The sequence below is a fragment of the Papilio polytes genome, unplaced genomic scaffold (assembly GCF_000836215.1).
Source record: "Papilio polytes unplaced genomic scaffold, Ppol_1.0 DF821289.1, whole genome shotgun sequence".
In the NCBI taxonomy this organism is placed as follows: Eukaryota; Metazoa; Arthropoda; class Insecta; order Lepidoptera; family Papilionidae; genus Papilio; species Papilio polytes.
In genome coordinates this window covers 2,944,366-2,967,805 of record NW_013527915.1, presented here as the reverse complement: position 1 = coordinate 2,967,805, position 23,440 = coordinate 2,944,366, and the positions used below count along the sequence as shown (strand labels likewise).

General features: G+C 32.1%; 1 protein-coding gene across 1 annotated transcript; it reads right to left on the bottom strand.

Moving 5' to 3' along the window:
- Positions 1-535: 535 nt before the first annotated feature.
- Positions 536-4,161, bottom strand: LOC106109258. Its single transcript, XM_013290673.1, has 6 exons — positions 4,078-4,161; positions 2,570-2,714; positions 1,498-1,661; positions 1,359-1,422; positions 1,173-1,284; positions 536-762 (listed from the first exon to the last, which is right to left on the bottom strand). Exons 1-6 carry the CDS (start codon positions 4,136-4,138, stop codon positions 586-588), a joined length of 723 nt encoding a protein of 240 aa, XP_013146127.1. The 5' UTR covers positions 4,139-4,161; the 3' UTR covers positions 536-585.
- Positions 4,162-23,440: the final 19,279 nt, after the last annotated feature.

Below are 23,440 nucleotides of genomic sequence, written 5' to 3'. Positions count from 1 at the left end.
TTTATGACAAAGTGAAAGAGTAAAAGATAATTTGCAATGTGGCGCTGCAAATCAATACTAGCTAGCATTATCTCGACAACCACGTCATATCCTTGATAAATAAATTGTTTGGTAACATCGAGAGACAAAAAGTTGTTATTTATACACCACCCTGGTAGACGTAGTTATAAAATGTACCTAAGATTGGCTTTTAGTGGCTAGAAAGCAAACGTCACTATGTTCAATATCTACCGCTACTGAAACGACAATTAAATATGGAACTGCGTCTTCAATTAAAATACCACGTTTTAACTGCATTAACATTTTGACGCCTACTAGATTGTAAATGGCATTACGTACCGAAACTTTTAAGATGCGTTTCAGTGTTCTGCCCTACGTTCTTTTTTAAAGTATAAAAAGTAATTGTCAAGTTATATGTAATAAAAAATACTAACCATGTTTATAACAAAAGTATGATTCATCGTTGTATACTCAACAGTTCGATTTGGTAAAACGCGCCGTCCTTCTATTGTTGGGAGTTGAAGAGAAACAAAGATAACGCTTCAGTCTTTAATAAATAAAGTAAACAATCAGAAGTAAATACAATCAATTGAGCATCTCTAATAATTCTGATGGTGATATATCTTTTAGATATTCGTCTACTAAAGGTACGATGTGATTCCTAAGAGCTTCAACTATCGTTGTTTTATATCCCGCGAGGATTTCAACGCCTTCGTTGTTCAAAATAACGTTGATCGGCCAAGAACTATTCTCCAAATTAGCCTGAAATAAACACCAAATTATGATGGAAATATATTAAAGCAACATTTATGTACAGTCAGGAAATTTGGCGGTATACCAAATTAAAGGCTATAAGGTTTGGACTTTGGGACGACAATGTGGTACAATAACCATTAGAACGCATCTTTTTAATATGGCTGTATCTAAAAATTTTAATCAGTGGTTATTTGATATTTAGTAACATCCCGTCGTTTCTTGCAACTCACTACTACCTAATTATTTTTTAATAAGGGGCAAAGTTTATGTTAATGCAACAGGGCATTTTTAATCGTACCTCTCACGTCGTATTTCCGCGACTGTACATGTAAATACTCTCACTAAATTTATAAATGTAACCTATGTTTTTCAAAATTGTACCTTAGTCTATTGCTTTAAGTGTTACTATTACTTACATGAATTTTCTGGACACTATAATTTAGTAAAAAGTTCTGTATTTTTGTACCATTTTTATTATTTGTACCAAACTTAACGCTAGCCGCTATAACTGTTTCACAGAATATTAATCTGAAAATTAAAACATAAAACAATCAACGTATATTTATACAAGTAACTTATTTTATTGCTGTTATTTAACTTACTTCATTTTACCCGACCCTTTGAGAGGATATATGTAATACGCTCTGCCTTCAAGTTTATATTTATCTGTAAAAAAATTCGTACACTTTTAATAAGGCTGTTTTAATCTAAAATCTATTGTAAAAGTGATAAACGACATACCAGATAAAAGTGTTAACATTGGAAATCGTAACGATAAAGATACTTCTAAAGATCTTTCTACAGTAAAATGTTTAGATATAAATATATCCGCTATAGCGGATATATTTTCAACCGTAAAATGATCGAGGCCCTTGAGAATCATTTCGCTGATAGTATAATCCAATCTGTAAATGAATACACACATTCAATGAATTTATAAAATAACTACTAGCCGTTCCCGTGCGGCATGAAATTGTAAAAACTTTATTTTGTTATTTACATTTGTGAAATTTTCAATTGCAAATATCAAAAATCAAATGCACAAATGACAACATGGCAATCTTGCTTCCTTGATGTTAGCAGCTTGTAGTTTATGGTTTCTTTTTCCAAAGTGTTTACCCCTTAAGTTTAACAACGTGAAAATATGTAGCCTTAAGCGTATCGTATACGCAGTGTTACATAGAATGTTCTTTGATAATAAGCTTTTTAATTTATGACAGATTTTATGATTTTTGATACTCTTTGATTGTTATACAGAATAGGTTACTATGGTTATATTATGGTTATTGTGAAGTCAGAACTTGAATTAATATACGAGTATATAGTTATGAAGTTATCAAATCGTTTCAATTCGCAACAATGCTTAGGCCTTTTTATTTAAGAAAGAGTTATTCAAAAATATGCTGTGATTGCTGACATACTACTTTATGAAGTAGTGTTTGGTTACGCTTTATTATATTCGTATAGATAGTATAGACTATATTTACTACGAATACTGAAACGCTAATTAAGTATGTGACAGCGTCTTAAATGATAAGACCACGTTTAAACTTTGAGTTCCATTATTTATTACATTTGTCAGTTTGTTAACTGCAATGAATCAAAAGTATAGATGGATGCATGGATGTATGTTAGAGTTTGTAGCATAAACGGCTGAACAGATCTATAAAATTTGGTAAAGATGTAGATGATAGTCTGGAAGTGTTCTTCCACTACATAGGCTACTTACTTTTGTTTTTTTTATACCACACGGACGGAGTCGCGAGCGAAAAATAGTATTTTATATTTTAAATTGTATAAAAATAAGATTTACCGTATTCCTTTGCCTTTGTAGTAGTATTCCACGGGCGGGATTGTGACAGTTGACAAGGATTGATTAGGCAACGAATCATGCTGCTGGCTTGAAGATTGCCATAGTAACAAGATATTTAATATGTTCTCTTCCATCGCATTCTTAGCTGGAATCAGAAAATGTACAAATGACATCATAAAGTCATTACGTTTTAATTATTTTAATATAGAAATAAAACATCAGTACTCAATCAAAACCTTAATTAAGAGTCTTCTAAAAGTAAAAAATCTCTTAAAAGAATCTATTTTTATATTTGTCTAACTGCACATAGACATTTCCTTGCTTTTTTAAATCATGGTCTATTTGATCGTCCACCTATTTATACTTATGTATTAGTACTGCGAGATATACGTAACTACAATTTTTAAATGTAATTTTATTAGCATTCTTACAAGAAATGAAGCATGATATTTATTTTTCGAGAAAAACATTTTCAAAATTCGAACAATAGTTTTTTTTTATTTAAAATGGTTATAACATTTCTGCTACCTTCGTTCTAAAAGATAACGTATTTAATTAGACAATACTATAACATACATTGACACTAATCTCAACAGCAATTACCATTACCTTGACTTGATTCTTGTTTCTATTTAAAAAACAATATGGCGTGCGATACGAAATGCTATTTGAATTTAGAGTTATACATTTCGATAATTCTAATCTTGTATTACCTTTGATTGAAGAAAACAAAAGAATGGGTAATTAAAACTTACTATTACGAGTAGCATTTTTTATTACAGTTAAATTAAACTAAATTAAATTTTCTCTTTATCTATCCCCGTCAGCTATAAATAAACGGTTATTTGCTTTCAACAAACATTACGTTATTTTATTACATTGAATACTGTTATCTAATAAGTATGTATCCGCAAATATTTTTGCCACCACACGTAACCTTATCATGTATTTACATTTACTCGGTATTAACAAAACCTATTTGGGTTACAAAGGATCTGGAAATACCAAGACAACGTATATTCACACAATATGATTGTTCCAATTTAAAACAACGAACGAATAACACCAATTACATGAATAAGCAGGATTCTGAGAAAATATTACGTGTAGAAAATCGTAATGGAAGTAATTTAATATTATTAAATGTCCTTCCTTTTCCCTCTATAAAATTAATATACAAGATGCATTTAATACAAGAATAAAGTGGTCGAAAAATGAATACTAAGAAAGCCTTAGCCTAGTTAGGATCGAAAGATAAATAGAAACTTTGAATTAAGGATTTTTTTCCGTAAATTTTGCTCCAAACTAACTAATAGTAGAATAAAAAAATAAATTTAGTCATATTTTCTAACAATTAAATGAAGCAAAACAAATAATTAGACACAATAATTAAAATATTAAATCATAAAATTCAAGTTTCGTTTATAATTTTTTTAATAATTAGGTTAAGTTACACTTTATCTAAAATTAATTACATAGCGTTGAATTTATGAAATATATGTACTTACGCACTACTTGTCCATTTGTGACGAAAACAAACAAAAATATAAAAAAAGGTAGTCGACACATATTGAATGAGAGAAGACAACGAACTGCCGCAGACTGAATCTTATCATTGGCCCTGCACCACATTTATATACCGCAATTGTTTGCTTAAATATTAAACCCTACCATCCAACGGAATCCTTCCACAATTTTCCTTTAAAAATCATAATCTCGTTTCAATTACTACTTTTAAATTATACTTCATCTATACTATACTTACTAATATAATAAAGAGTAAACACACTATTTCGTGCCTTAGGATGTCTGCAATCACAGCATATCTTTGATTAATTCTTTTTTTAATAAAAAGCCCTACACTTAGGATACGCTTTAGGATATATATTTTCACGCTATTAAACTAAGGGGTAAATAAATTGGAAAAAAAACGTCACGTGGGAAAGCCAACATTAAGGAAGCATGGTTATTATAGTAACGGTGAATTTGACAAATGTAAATCTTATCTTCTATATATGTGTATAGTAAAATTTGAGTGTCTTTTCGTAATATTAAAACAAAAATTCTTGATTTCGGGAAGATGATGTTTTTGTGTTGCTGATAACGAATATCGCCTCTAAAAATGTTTGTCTTTCTATCTGTTCGCAAGCCGCGTTTGTTCCGAGTAATCTCCGAAACGACTAGGCCGATTTCAAACGGACTTTCACTGAAGGGTAGCTGACATAAACGGGCATATTATAGGCTACATTTTTATTTCAGTATTGCGAAGTTGCGAGCATCAGAAGGTAATAAAGTGAAGTTTTAATAAGAAGCTCTACAGACCTCGATGAAATTCACTTTGAATTATATTATTTACTAGCTTTCGCTGCGACTTCGTCTGCGTGAATTTTAAAAAACCAAAGTAATAAAATAAATAAAGCTTATGTGTTCTTCAGGACTATCCTCTACATCTATTCCAAATTTCATCGAAATCCGTTCAGCCGTTTAGGCTACAAACTCTAACAAACATTTTCATCCACCGATCCATCTAGATTTTCGCATTTATATTAGTATGATTAGGATGATGTTGTTACTATTAAGTTGTAAATATTGTGATATGTCAGCGAATTTGGCTTTATCTATATATCTATCTATCTAGTTTTGTCTAATAATGACATAAAAACAATTACTTATGTTATAACTTCTAATATTGGTCAAGGTTACTGCTTCGTATAGGTTACAGGTGATAAGATAAATTACATAGACCATTAACAGAATTTGTTAATGTACAAAATCATTTAAACTAAGGCTTGTAAATGACAGCTTATAGCAAATTTCTATAGACAGTAATCTCTGAAATCGATATATTTTGCTATATATCAAATTAATTTTATTTCCAGACAACTTTAGAATATATAAAAATGTATGGAATTTGTCGATTACAAGACATATCTGTGACAGTTTTTAACTCGTTTTGTGGGAAAAGTTGCCGGCAATAGCAATATGGGTTGTAGCACCGCCTACTACTTTACAAGGCGCAAGTTCGGCCCCACATGGAGTACTGCTCGCACCTCTGGGCGGGAGCACCCCAATACCAGCTTCTTCCATTTGACCGCATACAACGGAGAGCGACTCGAATCGTCAACGACCGAGCTCTTACCGATCGGCTAGATCCTCTGGCCTTGCGAAGGGACGTCAGTTCCCTCTGCATCTTTTACCGCATTTACCACGGGGAGTGTTCCGATGAGTTGTTTGGAACGATTCCTGCCGCCGAGTTTCGTCATCGGACGACGCGACAGACCGCCAGGTACCATCCTCACCATCTCGATGGCTGGCATTCCACAACCGTGCGGTTTTCGCGGAACTTTCTGCCCCGCACAGCCGCGTTGTGGAACGGTCTGTCCTCGGCGGTATTTCCAAACCAATACGACTTAGGATCCTTCAAGAAGCGAGCTTATCATTTCCTCAAAGGCCGGTAACGCATCTGTAGTTCCTCTGGTGTTGCGGTTGTCCATGGGCGTCGTTGACCACCTTGGTGTACACGCTGCTCGTTTGCCCCCTTTTAATATAAAAAAAAAAGCACAGATAATCTTCTCCCTTACTTCACCCCCAAAGTGCGCCATCTACCGTTAAAAAGTGAAAACACATCATTGAAGACATTAATGAATGTTCTGATATCTCGGTCGCAATCTTTATTGAATTACTCACGAATTCAATTTAATTCACTTACACGCAATCAAGTCGACCGTGACACGAGACAAAGGCGTTTTAACGTTCATTCTTGTAATCTATACATAGTGATAAATAAGATCTAAAACACACGAAAGTGATATTTTAAAATCCTTGATACAAATACATACATTGTACATAATGTTTATTGTGTAATGTTTACATGCAGACACATAAAAGTAGGAGTCGAGGTCATAGAGAACACACACGATTAATCTTACTAATATTATAAATGCGAATGTTTAGATGGATGGAAGTTTGTTAGTGTTTGTACTAAATCTAAAATCTAAATCTATATGAAAATACTATAAATCTATATAAAATACTTGCTTTTGTTTTCGAATTCTCGAGCAAAATCTTTAATTCCAAAGTTTTGCTATAGAAAAAGGCAAATAAAAGTAACTATCGTTTCTCTCTATATTAAAGTTATTTTATAAAAAATCTTACATGGATTTTAGAATAATAAATCGGGTATTAAAAGAGTCAAACTCTATGATGGCTTAGCTGTATATGAAAGTCGTCGAATACGTAGGGGAGTGTATCCACGTTTTCGTGCTGCCGACACCTAAATTGCTGTTGTAGCAAATTGCGAACCGCCATCAAGTACTGATAGCACTGTACTGGCTCCACTCACCACTGTCACGTTCAATACAAACGAAATAAACAACCGTACTCAACATCTTTACTTCGCTGTTTTAACTATTTCATTAAAGAAAGTGGAACGACCCAACGCCCTACGTATACTAAACTTAACAATTTGTACTAGACTTTTAAGATATATTTAATCTAAGTTACACAACAACACTACTTGTTACCCGACTCATCTCTAACTTGATATTGAAAATAGTTTTAGTTGAATTGTATTTAATATGGGTACATTATCAATTCCGCAAATTTGTAATGTCACTAAGTAAGTTTCAAATTAACTGGAAGTGAAGATCTCTTCTGTAATCTCTTCTGTAAACTGAACGTATGTAGCTTTAAGTTTTTTTAATCATTGTTTCGGAAAAACCCAAAAAAAAAATATTTTTCGTTTACAGTGTAAACCCACCTATATGCTGTATGACTGATTTTGTATATTTTATAATTCTTATTACTAATAAGTTGTTATTCCATAAAAATCCAACTGGTAATTAAGGTAATTAGGGTTTTTGTAACAGGAATAAGTAAAAAAACAAGCTTCTTAGAAGAATTACAGGAATTGTAAAAGTTTACTTGTTTAAAACAAACCGATAAGCGAATTATAAATGCTGGTTGAGAACAAATGGCGCTACTTCTTATACAAGTTTAACCTTACCAGTGTTCAAGATACCTTACATTAAATATTTTAAATCACAAACAAAGATAATGTTAGTAAAAATATTATTAGTGAGGCTCGTACACCGGTAGAGGTAGGTTTAAAAAAAATAGAATAGAATAGTTGGATATTTATGATGTCAACATCATGAGTATGTAAGTTGCGATAATGGATGGATGTTTCTTTAAAGATATCATCGAAACTGATTATTCCCAACCGTCACCCCGCTCTGTCCCCACGTGGAAATAGTAGGGTATAAAAAGGTTCAACCATTCAGCCTTTAGCGACGAGGGGAAGGTTGGAACTTATTTTATTTTATACCGGTTCCATCTGTCACCTTATTGGTGATAATGGGACTAAAAGGTGGGACGGATATATACATAGTGATAAAAATAATACATACTAAGAATTGGATTGACACTACAATGTATATAAACGCAATGTATGTATAAACGCTGAACTACATATCCCTTGTAAGAATTTTCTCTGACTTAGCAAATAGCTGTGAACCATTTGGAAAGGGGACAATGAAGTCCTGTAATTTAAATCTAAAAGGCGACAGTGGTCTTGCTAAGCTGCGGTTGATTTAAAACGATTTGCACTTTGAGTTCAAATTGATTTCTCTTTTGGCGTTGCGCTGGACGTGAACGTAAAAAATGTAGAATTGTAATTGGTAGTGCTAATGTTAGAGTAGGGCGTGGTTAAGCGATCGCCCAGGGCGCTGGTGAACAGAGATGCAGTACAGATAACGCCCAGGGCTAGTAGCTAAACCAAATACTATTAATTTATTCTACAACAAGCTACTAAATATTTGCAACTTTATTTTCATATCAACATGCATATCTAGGAGCACCTTTTGATTGTTGTTTTTTTTTTCATTTTTCGATCCCGAAGGATTTTATAGGATCTTAAAAGAATTTATCACATAGGTATGATGACTTCTTTTGCGTTTAAATTGGGTGTTTGGTAGTTTTTAAAAACCATTAAACCAAGCAAGGTAAAAGGTATTTGGTAATGCTTAAAAGTGAAAATGACGATTTTCTTTCCTCTCACAAACATTTTCCGATGCACAAGTGATAGCAGAAAAAAAAAACACTTTTCACTATCTTTCTTATAAGAAACGAACACATTCGACCTTTACCCGAAAACTACTTACTTAGATATTTCGATTAGACCCTTTTTCGAATGGCTCTATTTTAGCAATACTATATCACAGATCTTAAAATTAAATAACCTAAAACCTATGATGTCTTTGTTTAGGTTAGGTATCTAATGAATGCGACACTTAAAAAGAACAGAGTGTTAAGTTTCAAATATGATAGTCTAAGAAACAAAACTATAATGAAAGAAGAAATTCAAATATATGTGTGAAGTCGACCAACCCGCAGTGGGCCGGCGCGGTTGACTATGGCCTAGTCACCCTAACTTAGGGTAGGCTCCGAGCCCCTCGGTGGGGACGTATAGTGAGCTGGTGATGATGATGTACTTTCAACTGATTGTATTAAAACCAATCTTACTTTGAAACATTGTTATAGATTTTTAATATGTTTATAATGTATAAAACATAGCTTTGTTTCAATTGTAACTTAGGTAGTCATCTATCTATATCCGATTACCACGGAAGACCAGAACATGTGCTAAGTGGTTTTGAAAATAAATAAAAATGTATGTATTTTAAAGTACATTTACTCACAACGCAAGGGTGGGTCACGACCCTTAGTTTAATTTCTGACCTACGTATGTTAATAAAAAAAATATTGTTTTATACAAATCAATTCGTTTTACAATAAAATATCAAATCTCTAAACATTAGAAGTCGGACTATCGTGTTTCAGCTGAATTATTCAGTGCACCAGACGTGGCTAAATCGATTCTCGCATTCAAGTCGACTTTTCAACTCGGAATGTAATCTTCGGAGTGGAAAGTAACACATGCTACGGTTTAACTCTTCAGCTGTTTTACATCTTTTTGCACTCATCTTCAAGCATTTTAACGATTTAGTTTACATTTTAAGCTAAATTATACAGTAAATAACATACAAATGATTGCTAGTAATCAAGTAATAGTATTCAAATACAGGTCGTTACGAGTACGAGAGAGTTTTTACAGTGGTAGTGCCCGCTTTAACATCTTAGCACGAATGGGCCGACACGCCCGGTGTAATACCACGACCACACAGAAAACAGGCGTGAAATGGTAGCAATTCCGTGTTTCGTCTGATGAGTGTGGTGCCGGAGACCTAATTTAAGTCCCTTTCCCTTTACCACCCTTTTCTTATAAGGAGAGGATGGGAAGGGGAAGTGGATTTGACGGTGGAGGAGATGCATAGGAAGGGGAAATATCCTCTTTATATGCGTCTCCTCCTCTGTCGTATAAGGGTAGGCAACGCATCTGCAATTGCGGATGTCTATGGGTAGCGGTCGCTTCGCCATTTTGGCGGATTCAGGTGGCCGCTTGCTCGTTTGCCACCTTATGTTATAAAAAAAAAGTAATGAAATTAATCTGAACATTTACGAAAAAAGCAATAAATTACAAAAAAAAACTGGAAAGGCAAAGTTCGGCATTAACGTAAACTATTTAAATCTATTTAACATTATTTGAAAATATGAAATTCTTTTCAAGTACCAAGAAATTTCTCTTTCAATATCTGATATTACGAAATCGGAAAGTATTATAGTTTTTCAATAGAAATCTATCATTGAACTTACAGTTTGAAGCAGTTTGAGTATTGTGCAGAGTCTGGCAAGCATCCAGATACGAATAGCTCAAGTATTCCATTCTCTTTACAAAATTACTTATATAGATTTAATATCTCGATAGCTGTATTAGATACTAGCTGTGGCTCGCGTTTTCGGCCACGAAAAAATTAAAATACAGCCTATGTTACTCAGCGATAACGTAGCTTTCTAATGATGAAAGAATATTAGAAATCGGCGCAGTGGTTTTTGAGTTATTTCAATATATACAAAAACACAAATCTTTTCTCTTTTTAATATTACGAGTAGTATAGATGAAGTGATACGAAATTGTTCAATTTAAAAAATTCCGACTGGCTTCCGATGACACTCAGAAGAATATACAACAAATTATAGGTCACAAGTCAAAATCGATTCAGTCATTTTGACTACAGACAGTGGAATTAATTTTTTAGTTTGTAAGATTCACTTTGGTCTGTGGGGCGGGGGCCTGGTGATCCATTACACAGGGATCACCCTAGTTTGGACACCAGTCCCCTGCCCAAGGGGAAATTAATAAACTATTTTTATTTATTTATTTTATTTAAATTAACATGCATACTAACACAAACGCGGTTAAAAATTGAGCATAACTTTCATAGATATTTTAATTTACAATAATAGTAATCATACTAACTTACTTGTAACGTCTCGCTATTATAAATGCGTAGGTTTATATGGATTAATGTTTCTTAAAAACCTACAAAGGCCAAACGTACCTCGATAAAATTTGTCATAAGTATAGATCATAGAGTAAAACACATAGTAGTGCCATTGTTTATTATTTTTCTAATTCCACGCGGCGACCGCAGGCAAAAGATAGCAAGTACTTAAATGTTATCAAATCATCTTCAAAGTGAACTATGTATGAATTAGTCGAATATCCCAAAGCGCTGGCTTTAATCTACTCAGTTTGTTCAACAAATATCAATCAGAAACAGTTAATTATGAATCCGGTCCCCTGTGGCATCAAGTAACGAGCTTTATTTATTAATTGTTGTGCGACAGTTTCTTAGACTGTTCCGAATTAATCGATATTAAGTCTGAATCGAAATTAAATTCATATTATTATATTAACCTATTTCTGAGATGTTTTATTGATATGCGACAAACATCAAAACAGGATCTAGAGATGTCACATGATTAACCACTGCGGAAGGAACCCAATAGCGTCGAGCCTTCAAGTGTATAGTATTATATTATCTGTGGTATACCACCTATAGTCTACCAACAACAATAAAAAAAAAAGATAAAAACATATCCTGTCTACTGTTGTTACTGTTGTTGTTGTTGTTATTTTTCTATGTATGTCGTGTAAACCTATAATTAGGACAAATTATCTGCATGTTACTTATTGTATTGTGTAAAAATGTATGTGTTATAATTTTGTCCTGTTGGTTTATCTTAATAAATAAATAAATAAACAAGACAACATGACATATTCGACCGTAATCGAAACATAATCAAAAACCTATGGGTAAAAACCGGTTGCGTAACGGTTTTTACCGCAGGTTTTTCTGTCCCAAAATAGCTTTACTATTAAATAATAATGAATTACTAAATAACAAAACCGGTTTCATTTATATTGTTTTCAATTTTGGCAATTGTAAAGTAAATCCGACTTTGCAAAAGAATGTAAATAAAAACCTGTTACGTTAATTAAAAAAGCTTCATGCGAATCTTCTGTGATTGATTGCCGTAAGAGCTTTCATTTAAATTATATACCTTAAGCCAGCTATAACATCTTAGAATAATTATGTTAGTAGCAATGCAGATTTATGCGACCTGTGGTTATTTCAGTACAGTTGTCAAAAACGATCGATAAAAAATAAAATTAAAATTGATAAAACATCATTTTAAATGTCTGCTTTAAGTCAACATTGAATTAAAAAATTTTTAAAAAGTAACCAAAATTAATGTTCTGAAAAATCTTTTTACACTTAATTTTCAACTTTAAATGAAGCTTGCGTTAAAAAAATTATGCTTTTTTTGACAGAAAATTATGTTAATTCGAATTAGCATTGAGCTAACAACGTCCCGGCTGTCCATCGTAAGAATAATATTTCTTTTTCCCCTGTCCGACCCTGTTTATTATCGGAGCTGACCCGGGCTCGTACCGGACCGTATATTTATTGCTTTAATATATTTCCTTTTTATATCATTCTAACTTTGTACGAACGTTAAGGTTTCGGGGTAAAAAGATAAGAGAATAACTCAACTGAAGCGGTTGAAAGTTATATCTGGAACAGGATGAATGAATTACAGACTTATAACTTAATAAAATCAATACCTGTAACATAACTTTCAAATATTTTATTTTTTTAACACTGTGAGAAGTGTTACGGAGAAATCAGCGAGCACGAATGGTCCATCTCGTAACATCGGCGTGGCTATACGCACCTTCACGATGAACCTCCATTCTCGTAACATCTACTCTTATATTAAAACATTGTCCTTTCCTGTCATTTCCTTACAAAATACAGAGGTGTTAGAGATTATCAGTGTATCAAATTACCATTTCCTCATCTTTTCTCTTCTCTTAGTATCTCCTTTTCAAGGAAAATCCATATCAGAAATGAAAACTTTTAACAAATTTCTCAGAAAACATTTCAACTGGAATAAAGGTAGATCTAAAATATACATGTTGAAGAAATTCCACTTAAGAACAAGTCGTAAGTTATGTTAACATAACGTCTTTGTATTTGAGACTTTAGTATTAACACGTAACTTTCTTTGAACTTTGCTAAAACAAAAACGTTAATCCAAGAATCGTCAGTTGAAAATCATTTGTGAGAAATCATTGTAACTTCACGTTTATAATGAAGTTATGTATTATATGATATCGAAATACTTGTAATTATTTTATTTCTTGAATTACGAAATCAAGTTGTCGTAAAATTAAAAGTTAATTGACAAACGTACTACGTAGTAGGGGCTATGGTTTTCACAACTCCATGTCTAATGCGTACTTACTAAGTAGTAAAAAATGCTGTTTTAATAATGTTGTAATGAAAAAAATCCGATCTTTTTTACGTAGTGGTCCTAAGTTATCGTAATGAAGTTTCTATTATGTCTAAAAAATATGAACAGGAAATTTTAGTAAGATTGTATTAATTTGTATAAGTTAAATAATAATTCACAAATAAATAAAGGAACTTTATGCGCCGCACAGTCGCGTTGTGGAACGGTTTGTCATCGGCGGTATTTCCAAACAAATACGACTTAGGGTCCTTCAAGAAGCGAGCCTATCATTTCCTCAAAGGCCGGCAACGCATCTGTAGTACCTCTGGTGTTGCGGATGGGCGTCGTTGTTATCGCCGCTCGTTTGTCCCCTTTTATTATAAAAAAAAAAAAACATTAATTTCTCGAACTATGCTAACGTATTTTATAGTAAAAGATTTATTTTATTCCACTATAATGGCTATATACTAAATCATGCGGAACAAGAGAACGGCATTTTACGGACCCGTTTATTTCTTAACAAATTAAGGTGTCAGGTTAAAGGGGAAATTGCTGATTTACGCAGAACGAACGTGACGTAAATAATCAAATGACAAGTTTCGTCGATTTGTCGATATCAACTGTAGGAATTCTAAAAAAATCTCTTTAATATGTCACTACGTATTTCTAAATTATTGATACTGAGACACAGGTTTTAAGATAAATATACTAGTAATTGACAGTACGTATTTTTTCTTCTGAATTACAATTATGAAAGTTCACAACAAATATTGATTAAATAAATAAACCATCATGTATACATCTGTACTAATATTATAAATAAAAAAATAGGTTATACAATAAACATTGTATGTGACTATGTTGGTAATACTGTGTCATTGGTCAATCCAGTTCTATTCCAGTTTCCGACGGGAGTGAACATCAGCGTAGTACAAAGAGTAATTAATTGCAGAACTTTCCTACAGTACTACAAAAATACAGGCAATTAGTGTTTATTAACGCGATTATGGATTAGTAATATTTTGAAAAATCGTAAAAAATTAAAAATATATCTTCATGTCGTTTGTAAAAATTTAACTACATACTTGTAGCTACAATAGAACGTTAAGATTTCAGACTATCTAGAATTGCTCGGCGGGATCGGATTCAATACTAGCCGGTTGAAGCCGATATTTGCAGCCCTGCACGGGACATGTAGAATACTCAAGTATTTTGAATTTTCAATCCATTCGAAACCCTCGTTAGATTCTGGGAATGGAAATGTTAAAAGTTTCTGATGGAATTGAATTCGAATATTTAATGAAATTCGAACTGTATATATTTTAACTGCTATAAAGATTTTTGTTTGTGATTTATGTCACTTCGTAGTTAATGTATTATGGTTATTATAATGGGTGATGTATTATTCTGTTGATGTTATTGCTATCTCGGATTTTTTAAATATTCGTAAGAGATAGCTATAATGTCGTAAAACAGGTGTTGCCATAGTCAGTATTGTATGTTTACAGCATGTTAACTTTATTAGTTGGCAACAGCAACGAGCAACAATCTAGTTCGCATGGATTTATGTTAATGAATGCAGAAAGTGGCCGTCGCAGTCATGTTTATGCAACACTGTCTAAGTTAACGTTAACTGAAATATTTCATTTATTAAAAATACTATTCGAAGCGCCATTACGACTGAAAACTTACTATAGTTTGCGTTTGGTAAAGACTGAGATTTCTTTTGACTTCAACTTTCTCGTTAAGTTCTGTTTATATAAATATTGTTTGTTACTTAAATCGTTGATACAAGAGCTTTTTTATTAAAGTATTTTTAAATACGGTTCAGATTTTGAGCTATCTAGAGCAAACAATAAATCTTACTAATATTGTAAATGCGAAAATATGGATGGATGGTTGGATGTTTCTTACAGTTTGTAGCGTAAATGGCTGAACGGATCTCGGTAAAATTTGGCATAGACGTAGAGGATGGTCTGGAAGAACACGTAGAACCCTCGCTTTTGTTTTTTTTCCACGCGGGCGGATTCGTATGCGAATGCTAGTATAAAATATGTTTAAATCGAGTTTAATATCTATAAAAGAATAAAACCAACAACTGTTTTCATTTGTACAAATATATTACTAGAAAAATGATAATTAAAGCATTTTTAGTCTTATTCAATCTTTACAGATTTCTTTCACCCAAATAAATGATAGCGTTGATTTCCAAGCTTAGTATACGGTCATTAATTTTGAAGAAAAAAAAACCTAATATATCATCTCCGCTATGGAACACGACATCAATTAATCAGAGATAATTTTTGTTATGACAACATCGAAATCATTAATTTTTTTTTCGGTGAGGACAAACACTGTTGTATTGAGAATTTGATGTAAGTTTGTACAGCTTATCTTTTATTAATATTATTTTTTAAACACGAAGTTATAAAATTAATAGCGTATTAAAAATATAAGCTTACCACTTTTACCTTATTTTTTCGAATTGTGACCTATGACGTCACAACATGCCGTAGGTTAGGGAGCATTTTTGCTCAGCCAGCTACACACCTTCGGGGCCTGACTACACGTTTTTAGATATAACTGTCAGTTAAAATGTATGTAGCGGGCTTTATTAGAGTTATGTAGTTTTTGGTTTTTCAATTTTAGGATCAGAACAAGTTATATATTAACGATTTGCTTATTTAAAAAAGTAAAAGAAGTTTCCCAATGTGTTTTATTTTAATATATACAAGTATCATTAAATAATTGAGCCGTTTACTGGGTATTTTAGTATAATTTATACCTCAACTTTCTCAATTACGTGAACCATTAATAAAAACTTATTAGATAACGTGGAAACTTTTAATCGAACAGTTCCTTATCTTGATAACTTAATGGAATATTTATTTAAATTAAGTCCCTGTACGTGATAACGTTAAATATTTGAAAACATTAATTTTGTACTATGTGTACTTTGTTAAATACAGAAATACATTGTAAATAGCTGTTGCTCGCGACTTCTTTCACGTGAAATTTAAACTATAGCCTATGTTACTCAGCGATAACGTAGCTTAGTAATGGTGAAAGGCATTTTTTGAGTTATTTCAATACATACAAAAATACATATCTTAACCTAACCTATACTAATATTATAAGCGTAAACACACATTACTTAGTTATGTAAAATGTCAGAAATCACAGCATATATATTTATTTATTTATTTACAATAGGAAGCCAACGTATATATAATATATTTTACAATAATTCATTTTTAATAAAAAGCCGTACGCTTTATGCTATATATTTTCATGCTATAAACTGAGGAAGTAATAAATTAGAAAAAAAGCCGTCGTGATACACCCAATCGGGAATTATATATATATTTTTTTCTATAATATGAGTTCACAAACGAGCAAGCGGCCACCTGAATCCACCGAAATGGAAAACGACCGCTGCCCATAAACATCCACAATTGCAGATGCGTTGCCTACCCTTAATTGACGGAGGAGGAGACACACATAAAGAGGATATTTCCCATTCCTATATGTCTCCTCCACCGTCAAAACCACTTTTCCTTCCCATCCTTTCCTCTAATAAAAGGGTGGAAAGGGAAAGGGACTAAAATTAGGCCTTAGGAAACTTATCTAGTTATGTAGGATGTCATAGCATATTTTTGGCTAATTCTTTTTTTAATAAAAAGCCCTACACTTATAACATGGTTTAGGCTATATATTTTCACGCTATAAGGAATGAATAAATTGGAAATAAAAGCCGCGAAATACGCAATTATCAGGAACAATTAGTTTATATTACGAGTAAAACAATAGCAAACTGAACATAGTTCATATAATGTTCGCTATCTGATAATGTAACAAAAGTTTTAACTATTGACCATCTATCATACGTATGGAATCCCGAGGGTAAACTTGAAAACATTTTCTAAAGCGAAAGGTCATTAGTTAAGCCCGACACATCATTACTGAACGTTCACTTTGTTAGAACGTTACAACGTAACAAAGCAACATTGATTACACAATGAATTTGCAATAGCTTTGGCTTTTAATATTATTAATGTTTACATAGCTTTTATAGTTCAGAACAAATTTTACAATATCATTTTCATACATTCACACTCCGACATTGTATACCCCACATACATATACACATATGTATGTGTGAATTTGACTCGCACTGGGCCAGCGTGGTCGACTAAGGCCTAGTCTTCCCATACTCAGGGTAGGCTCCGAGCCCCTACGTAGGGACTAATAGTGAACTGGTGATGATGATGATGATGATGATGATTTTCATACATCAAAGTTGTAAGTTTTTATCTGGATAGTATAACAAGTTGTTTCTCGTGACTTTGCCCTCGTGAAAGTAAAAAATTATAATTATGGCCTATGTAACTCACTGATAACGTAGCTTTGAAAGAAATTTTGAATCGGTACATTAGTTTTTGAGTTATTTCAATACATACAAAACTACAAATCTTTCCTCTTTACAATATTCGCACAGATATATATTATCTTAATTTTTAAGTATATAATGTTACAGCTTTGTTAAAGTTGTAAGAATATTCAAGTAGCTTCCATGAGTTAATCAGGAACTAAGAACTAAGAAACCTCTAATAGATAGAGGAGACAAGAGTTTAATATAGTTAGTAGAGACTTAACAATAGTTCAATTTAGGTTAAATATTTGAAAACGTACAAAACTGAATAACCATTTTTGTTATAATAAAACTTTTCGTAAAGAAACAATATCACAACAAGCACAATGATTGGTTTCCCAGGATATTAAAAAAAGTTATATTGCAATAAGCAAAATTCCATTTTTATATTCCTTTAGCTCCACGTCGAGGTCATAAATGAAGCGAACGCTCTCATTTCGTTTCTTTATAGAATTATTGTAACATCTGTTGCTAAAAATTGTATTATCAAATAATTTGTTTGATACAAAACTACAATAATTTATTTAAATATAATTACTGGTATTACTTGAATATTAGCTTTCGCACGAGACTCCGTCCGCGTGGAATTAAATAAAAAATAAGTAGCCTATGTGTTGTTCTCTACGACTGTGCCAAAATTTCATCGAGATCACTTCTGCAGTTTAGGCTATAAAGTCGATCAAATATACAGCCATTCAAACTTTCGCGTTTATAATATTATAATAGCTCCCCGAACTTGTGTTATGAGTTACGCACATCCAATTCTACTTTAAATTTAGAAGTAGAAAATAAAGACAATTTTTAAAAAAAAACTAAGCTTTCATGATCTAAAATTTATATATCATCTAAACATGTCAATAAATTAATGTAAAAAAAAAACACATTTTCATTAACACTTGGATTTTTTCTGGGATTTCGTCTAAAATTACCTAACAAAGATATCCTTTAGAGAAAAGAGAAAAAAACGTCCAGTTTCCGTGTGAGAAAACCTAATGTACTCGGAATTCTGTGATGTCACAATAATCATATCTTTGTTTTCGCCCGACCGATTTTTCACGTCCCACTTAAACAAGGTTGCTTTTATTCAACTCTAAAAATGTAAAAGGAATATTATTACGTAATATAAAACAAAATCCGGACCCACTTCCCACTACCCGTTATACAATATGTTAAAAAAACACGCTAACTTCGGCATTACCAATGTTCTCTTTTCTTACGTCTAAACAATAATATAATTGGTGACAACATAATTGTATACTTTGATACTCTACCGATTCCCACCTGAATGGCGCGCTAATTCTTACTACTCTGACATTGACAGATGTCATAGTGATGGGACGTGTATTACAATGATCTAGTGTTGCGCCCCACTCCAGTGCTGTACCGATTTCTTGACACTTCTAATTTAAATTTCTATTTTAACGTTAACGTCTGCATCTGTAGTACGATAAAATTGTTATTTTATAATTCTTGACTGAAATATACATCGAATAAAACTTCTCATACAGACTTGATTGTGGTTACCATTAATGAGTTAATTAAAATTGTCTAGTTATATCAAAATGGACTTTTGAAGAACTCACCGCCGTGCAAAGTGTAATTGAGTCTCGTATAAGCGAATAGTTGAGAAGTAACTACAAACTATTGAAAAGCAAATTTCAAATAAGCAAATTAATTAAAAGTTACAAGTGAACTAGTAATACAGAACTTTTAAGTATTAACTACTTCGTGCATTAATTTGAAAAGTATTTAAAACTAGCTTTCGCCCGCGACTCAATCCGCGTGAAATTAAAAACAATAAAAGTGAGTAACCAATGTGTTCTTCCAGACTATCCTCAACATCTATACCAAATTTCATCGCAGTGCATGCAGCCATTTAGGCTACAATATCTAACAAACATCCATCTAAACTTTCGCATTTCTAATATTAGTATGATTTGAGTATTTAGGAAGAAAAAAATATCTTAGTTATACAAATAATATAACTAATCTAATCTCTTATGTATACATTAGGAATAGAACATTTCTTTTTAAAGTAATCTAATATTATTGAAGTGCGTACTGCTTAAGTGAGAGAAGTACTTGACCGTTACGAGCATCTACGAGAAACGGAAATTAGATGTACGCGAGAACTCTCCAACCATTCAATATCAAGGGCTAATACAAAGATCAAGCAAAATCTACACGCCGATACTTAGAAAGAAAAAAACGCTTTTTACTTTGTTCTACGCTTCGATGATAAAAAAACACACGTTACGTACATGTCTATAGAATGAATGTAGTACATAAGTACATATCTAAATCCTAAATAGTCACAAATAGAACATGCAAAAAGATAAATTTATACTAATGTTATAAAGAGGAATGATTTGTATTTTTATATTTATTGAAATAACTCAAAAATTTAATTAATCAATCGGACATTTGTAAAATCAACATAGAAAATGGCCTTAAAAAAGCACCAGTAACTATTATAATATATTTTCACTTCTACGGGCGCAGATCTTATATCTATACTAACATTATAAAGAGGATTTGAATCTTTGTATGTATTGAAATAATTCAAAAACTACTTGGCCGATTTTAAATATTCTTTCACCATTTAAAAGCTATGTTATCAGTGAGTAAGATGAACAAATTTTTTTATTACTTTTATTTATTTAACGGGGTCGAAATCGCTAGTAACCGTCAGTATTTTATTTGGCTATTCTTTTAAACATGAATAAAAATTGTAAGAAAAATCAATAAGGAAGATTTGATCTCCTTAGATATGCCGATATACATAATAGATGGATGTTGCGAAAGCGTTAACGTCCCGTAAAGCGTGACATACGAGGACGTGCAAAGAGCTTGTAACTTAGCTGCGACGACAAGAATTTATTATCACTACCAGTACTTTACGATGTAATTTATATTATCGTCAAACATTTGTCAAATGTAAGTGTTTTGAATTATTTGTTTTAATAATCTATATCTATTATATTATGAAAGGGAATGATTTGCATTTTTGTATTTTTTATAAGAGAAGGGGGCAAACGAGCGGCGGTCAACGACCCGCAACACTAGAAGAACTACAGATGCGTTGCCGGCCTTTTAGGGAATTGTAGGCTCGCTTCTTGAAGGACCCTAAGTCGTATTGGTTTGGAAATACCGCCGAGGACAGACCGTACTTTTGTATTTATCGAAATAACACAAAAACTACTGGGGCGGGTTCAAAAATTCTTTCACCATTAAAAAGCTGCGTTATCAGTAGGTAATATGGGATATAATTTTTTATTTAATTAATTAAAAAAACCAATGGTTTCATATCTAGTATTCATATCAAACTTAGCACAGATTTTCATTAAATTAAAATTTTCAACAATATTTATTTATAAATTTGTTTTTTACAAAAAATATCTCAAGTCTTTAGATAATCGATCCATTACATAAATATTTAAACATTCAAAACTACGTGTATTCCAAACGTACACTGCACAGGGTGAGGCGATAGGCTGCCACAGAAGAACAATAAATTACTGCAAATTGTGAAATAAATGCAATACTACCTTTATCAATGGCCGGCAGCGGGTGATTTAAAGCATTTTACGACTTGATCCTGCTCGGACTGGGGTCGCTTTGATACTAAAAAAAGTATTCAGAAACAAAAATAGTTAATACACTAACTTAAGCATCGACCACAAATTGTGTTTATATCCGAAACGAAATAATATTACAATCCAATTTTACTTATAATTTTATTTCAGTAAAATGTTGTTTTGTTTTTTATTCATAAGTTATATACATTAGAACTGCATAACCTCTTAAAGATTACCAATATCCTGAAGCAAGTAGATTATTTGGTTCATTGAACATTTCTAAATCGATTCTCACATTTGTAACGCCTTTTCAAGCTCTTAGAACGTAATCTCTGGAGTGGAATATACGGAACAACAATAAAATGCTAGTTGTGAGATTTTTCATTTCAATGAAGGCATTATATGGATATTGTATACAAAAGTGAGTTATGAACACTTATAAATACTTATATTATAAATGCGAAAGTTTGGATGGATGGATGGATGTTTGTTAAAGTTTGTAGCCTGAATGGATCTCGATGAAATTTGGTACATATGTAGAGGATAGTCTTTAAGAACACATAGGCTTCTTTTGTTTTTTTAATGCCACCCGGACGGAGTCACGGGCAAAAGCTAGTATTAAAATAAAAACACAATGGATATATTATAGAATGAACCAAAGTATAATCGACTTCAATCTTCAATTCATAATTCTTTGATACTGTTTCAGTCACTACTTAATCTTTGATGGAAAAAATAAAGAAGACATAAGTTTTGGTCCAAGCCAAGATCTTATTACGTAACGTAATTAGTTTAAAGTTTTAATTGAAATAAAACTAGTTTCCGCTAACATTTAACAAAAAGTCTTTAATTGGTTACCAAGTTACACAAGTAGAGCAAGAAATTGGCAGTAACACGAGCCGGCGGTGAAGTTTTGTGATTACACAGAGCTGCCTCTAATTTGAGTAGACATTTTTTGACTTGCTTTTGCGAGGTTAGAATTTTTTAATGAATTAGCTACTTACGTATAAGTAGTTTTATATAGATAAGTAGTTTTATCTATATAAATATAGATAAAACTACTTAGTATAGACTAATATTATAAAGAGGAATGATTTGTATTTGTGGATTCTTGGATTTTTATGTGTATTGATATAACTCAAAAACTGCTGGGCCGATTTCAAAAATTCTTGCAATATTAAAAACTTATGTTATCACTGAGTTACATTATACTATATTTTTACTATTTTTTTATTTCATGCAAGCGTAGCGACCAACGCTACTCTTATATAATTTTGCATTGCGATGACGTCATCTATATTTTGTTAACTAAATCGAAGGAGATTGCTTTTGTATAAGGATTATTCAAAGGCAAAAAGTGTCTTGAGACTGTAAACTTTTCAATTGACGTAACACTTAAAACATTTTAGATCAAAATCTAGTTATCAAAATAATATAATTTACAATTACAAAACATGCAGCTATCCGCGCACATAAACGAGGTTTCGTTACGTTTTAAAATAGAGAAGTTTGAATGGAGTTTCCTTCGGTTATAAGTTTCCGTGTTAATCGAATTGAGACAGTCGTGTGCAGTAAAGTATGTTGCGAGACAAAACGTAAGAAGTTTTATAAACTGTAGAGTAAGCGAACTTTCTTTGTACTTTAGTTCTCTTTTATTTATTCTGTAACATACGATTTTATAATATTTTATTTGCAATATCAAGAGGAGTATTTATTTAGTGGCATTATTGAAAGACTAGTTGTTCCAGTGCGACTTCATCCGCATAAAATTATGAAAATTTTATTGTTTACATGTGTCAAATTATCATAATGACACAACATGATGACTAACTATGGCAACCTTGCTTCCTTGATGTTGGCAGCAACTTATGGTGTCTTTCCCACATTAGGGTTTAAATCCAAAACATTTACCCTCTAAGTTTAATGGCGTGAAAATATATAGCCTAAAGCGTGACGTAAGTGTAAGGCTCTTTATTAAATAAAGATTTATTCAAAAATATGCTGTGATTGCTGACATCTTAGGCAACAAAGAAGTGTGTGTTTACGCTTTATTATAGTATAGAAGTATAGATAGTATAGATTTCAAACTCGAGCCCTTTCTTAATCTATATTTTATAAACTCATACAAATAGAGTTCATATTTAAATAATCTAATGATAC

Bases quoted from the DNA above. Each gene is read 5' to 3' on its own strand.
- LOC106109258 (XM_013290673.1), bottom strand. From the start codon at position 4,138: ATGTGTCGACTACCTTTTTTTATATTTTTGTTTGTTTTCGTCACAAAT. The intron at 1,423-1,497 runs GTATGTCGTTTA...ATTTTTTTACAG, and splicing joins AATGTTAACACTTTTATCTG to ATAAATATAAACTTGAAGGC. The intron at 1,285-1,358 runs GTAAGTTAAATA...TTTAATTTTCAG, and splicing joins AAAGGGTCGGGTAAAATGAA to ATTAATATTCTGTGAAACAG.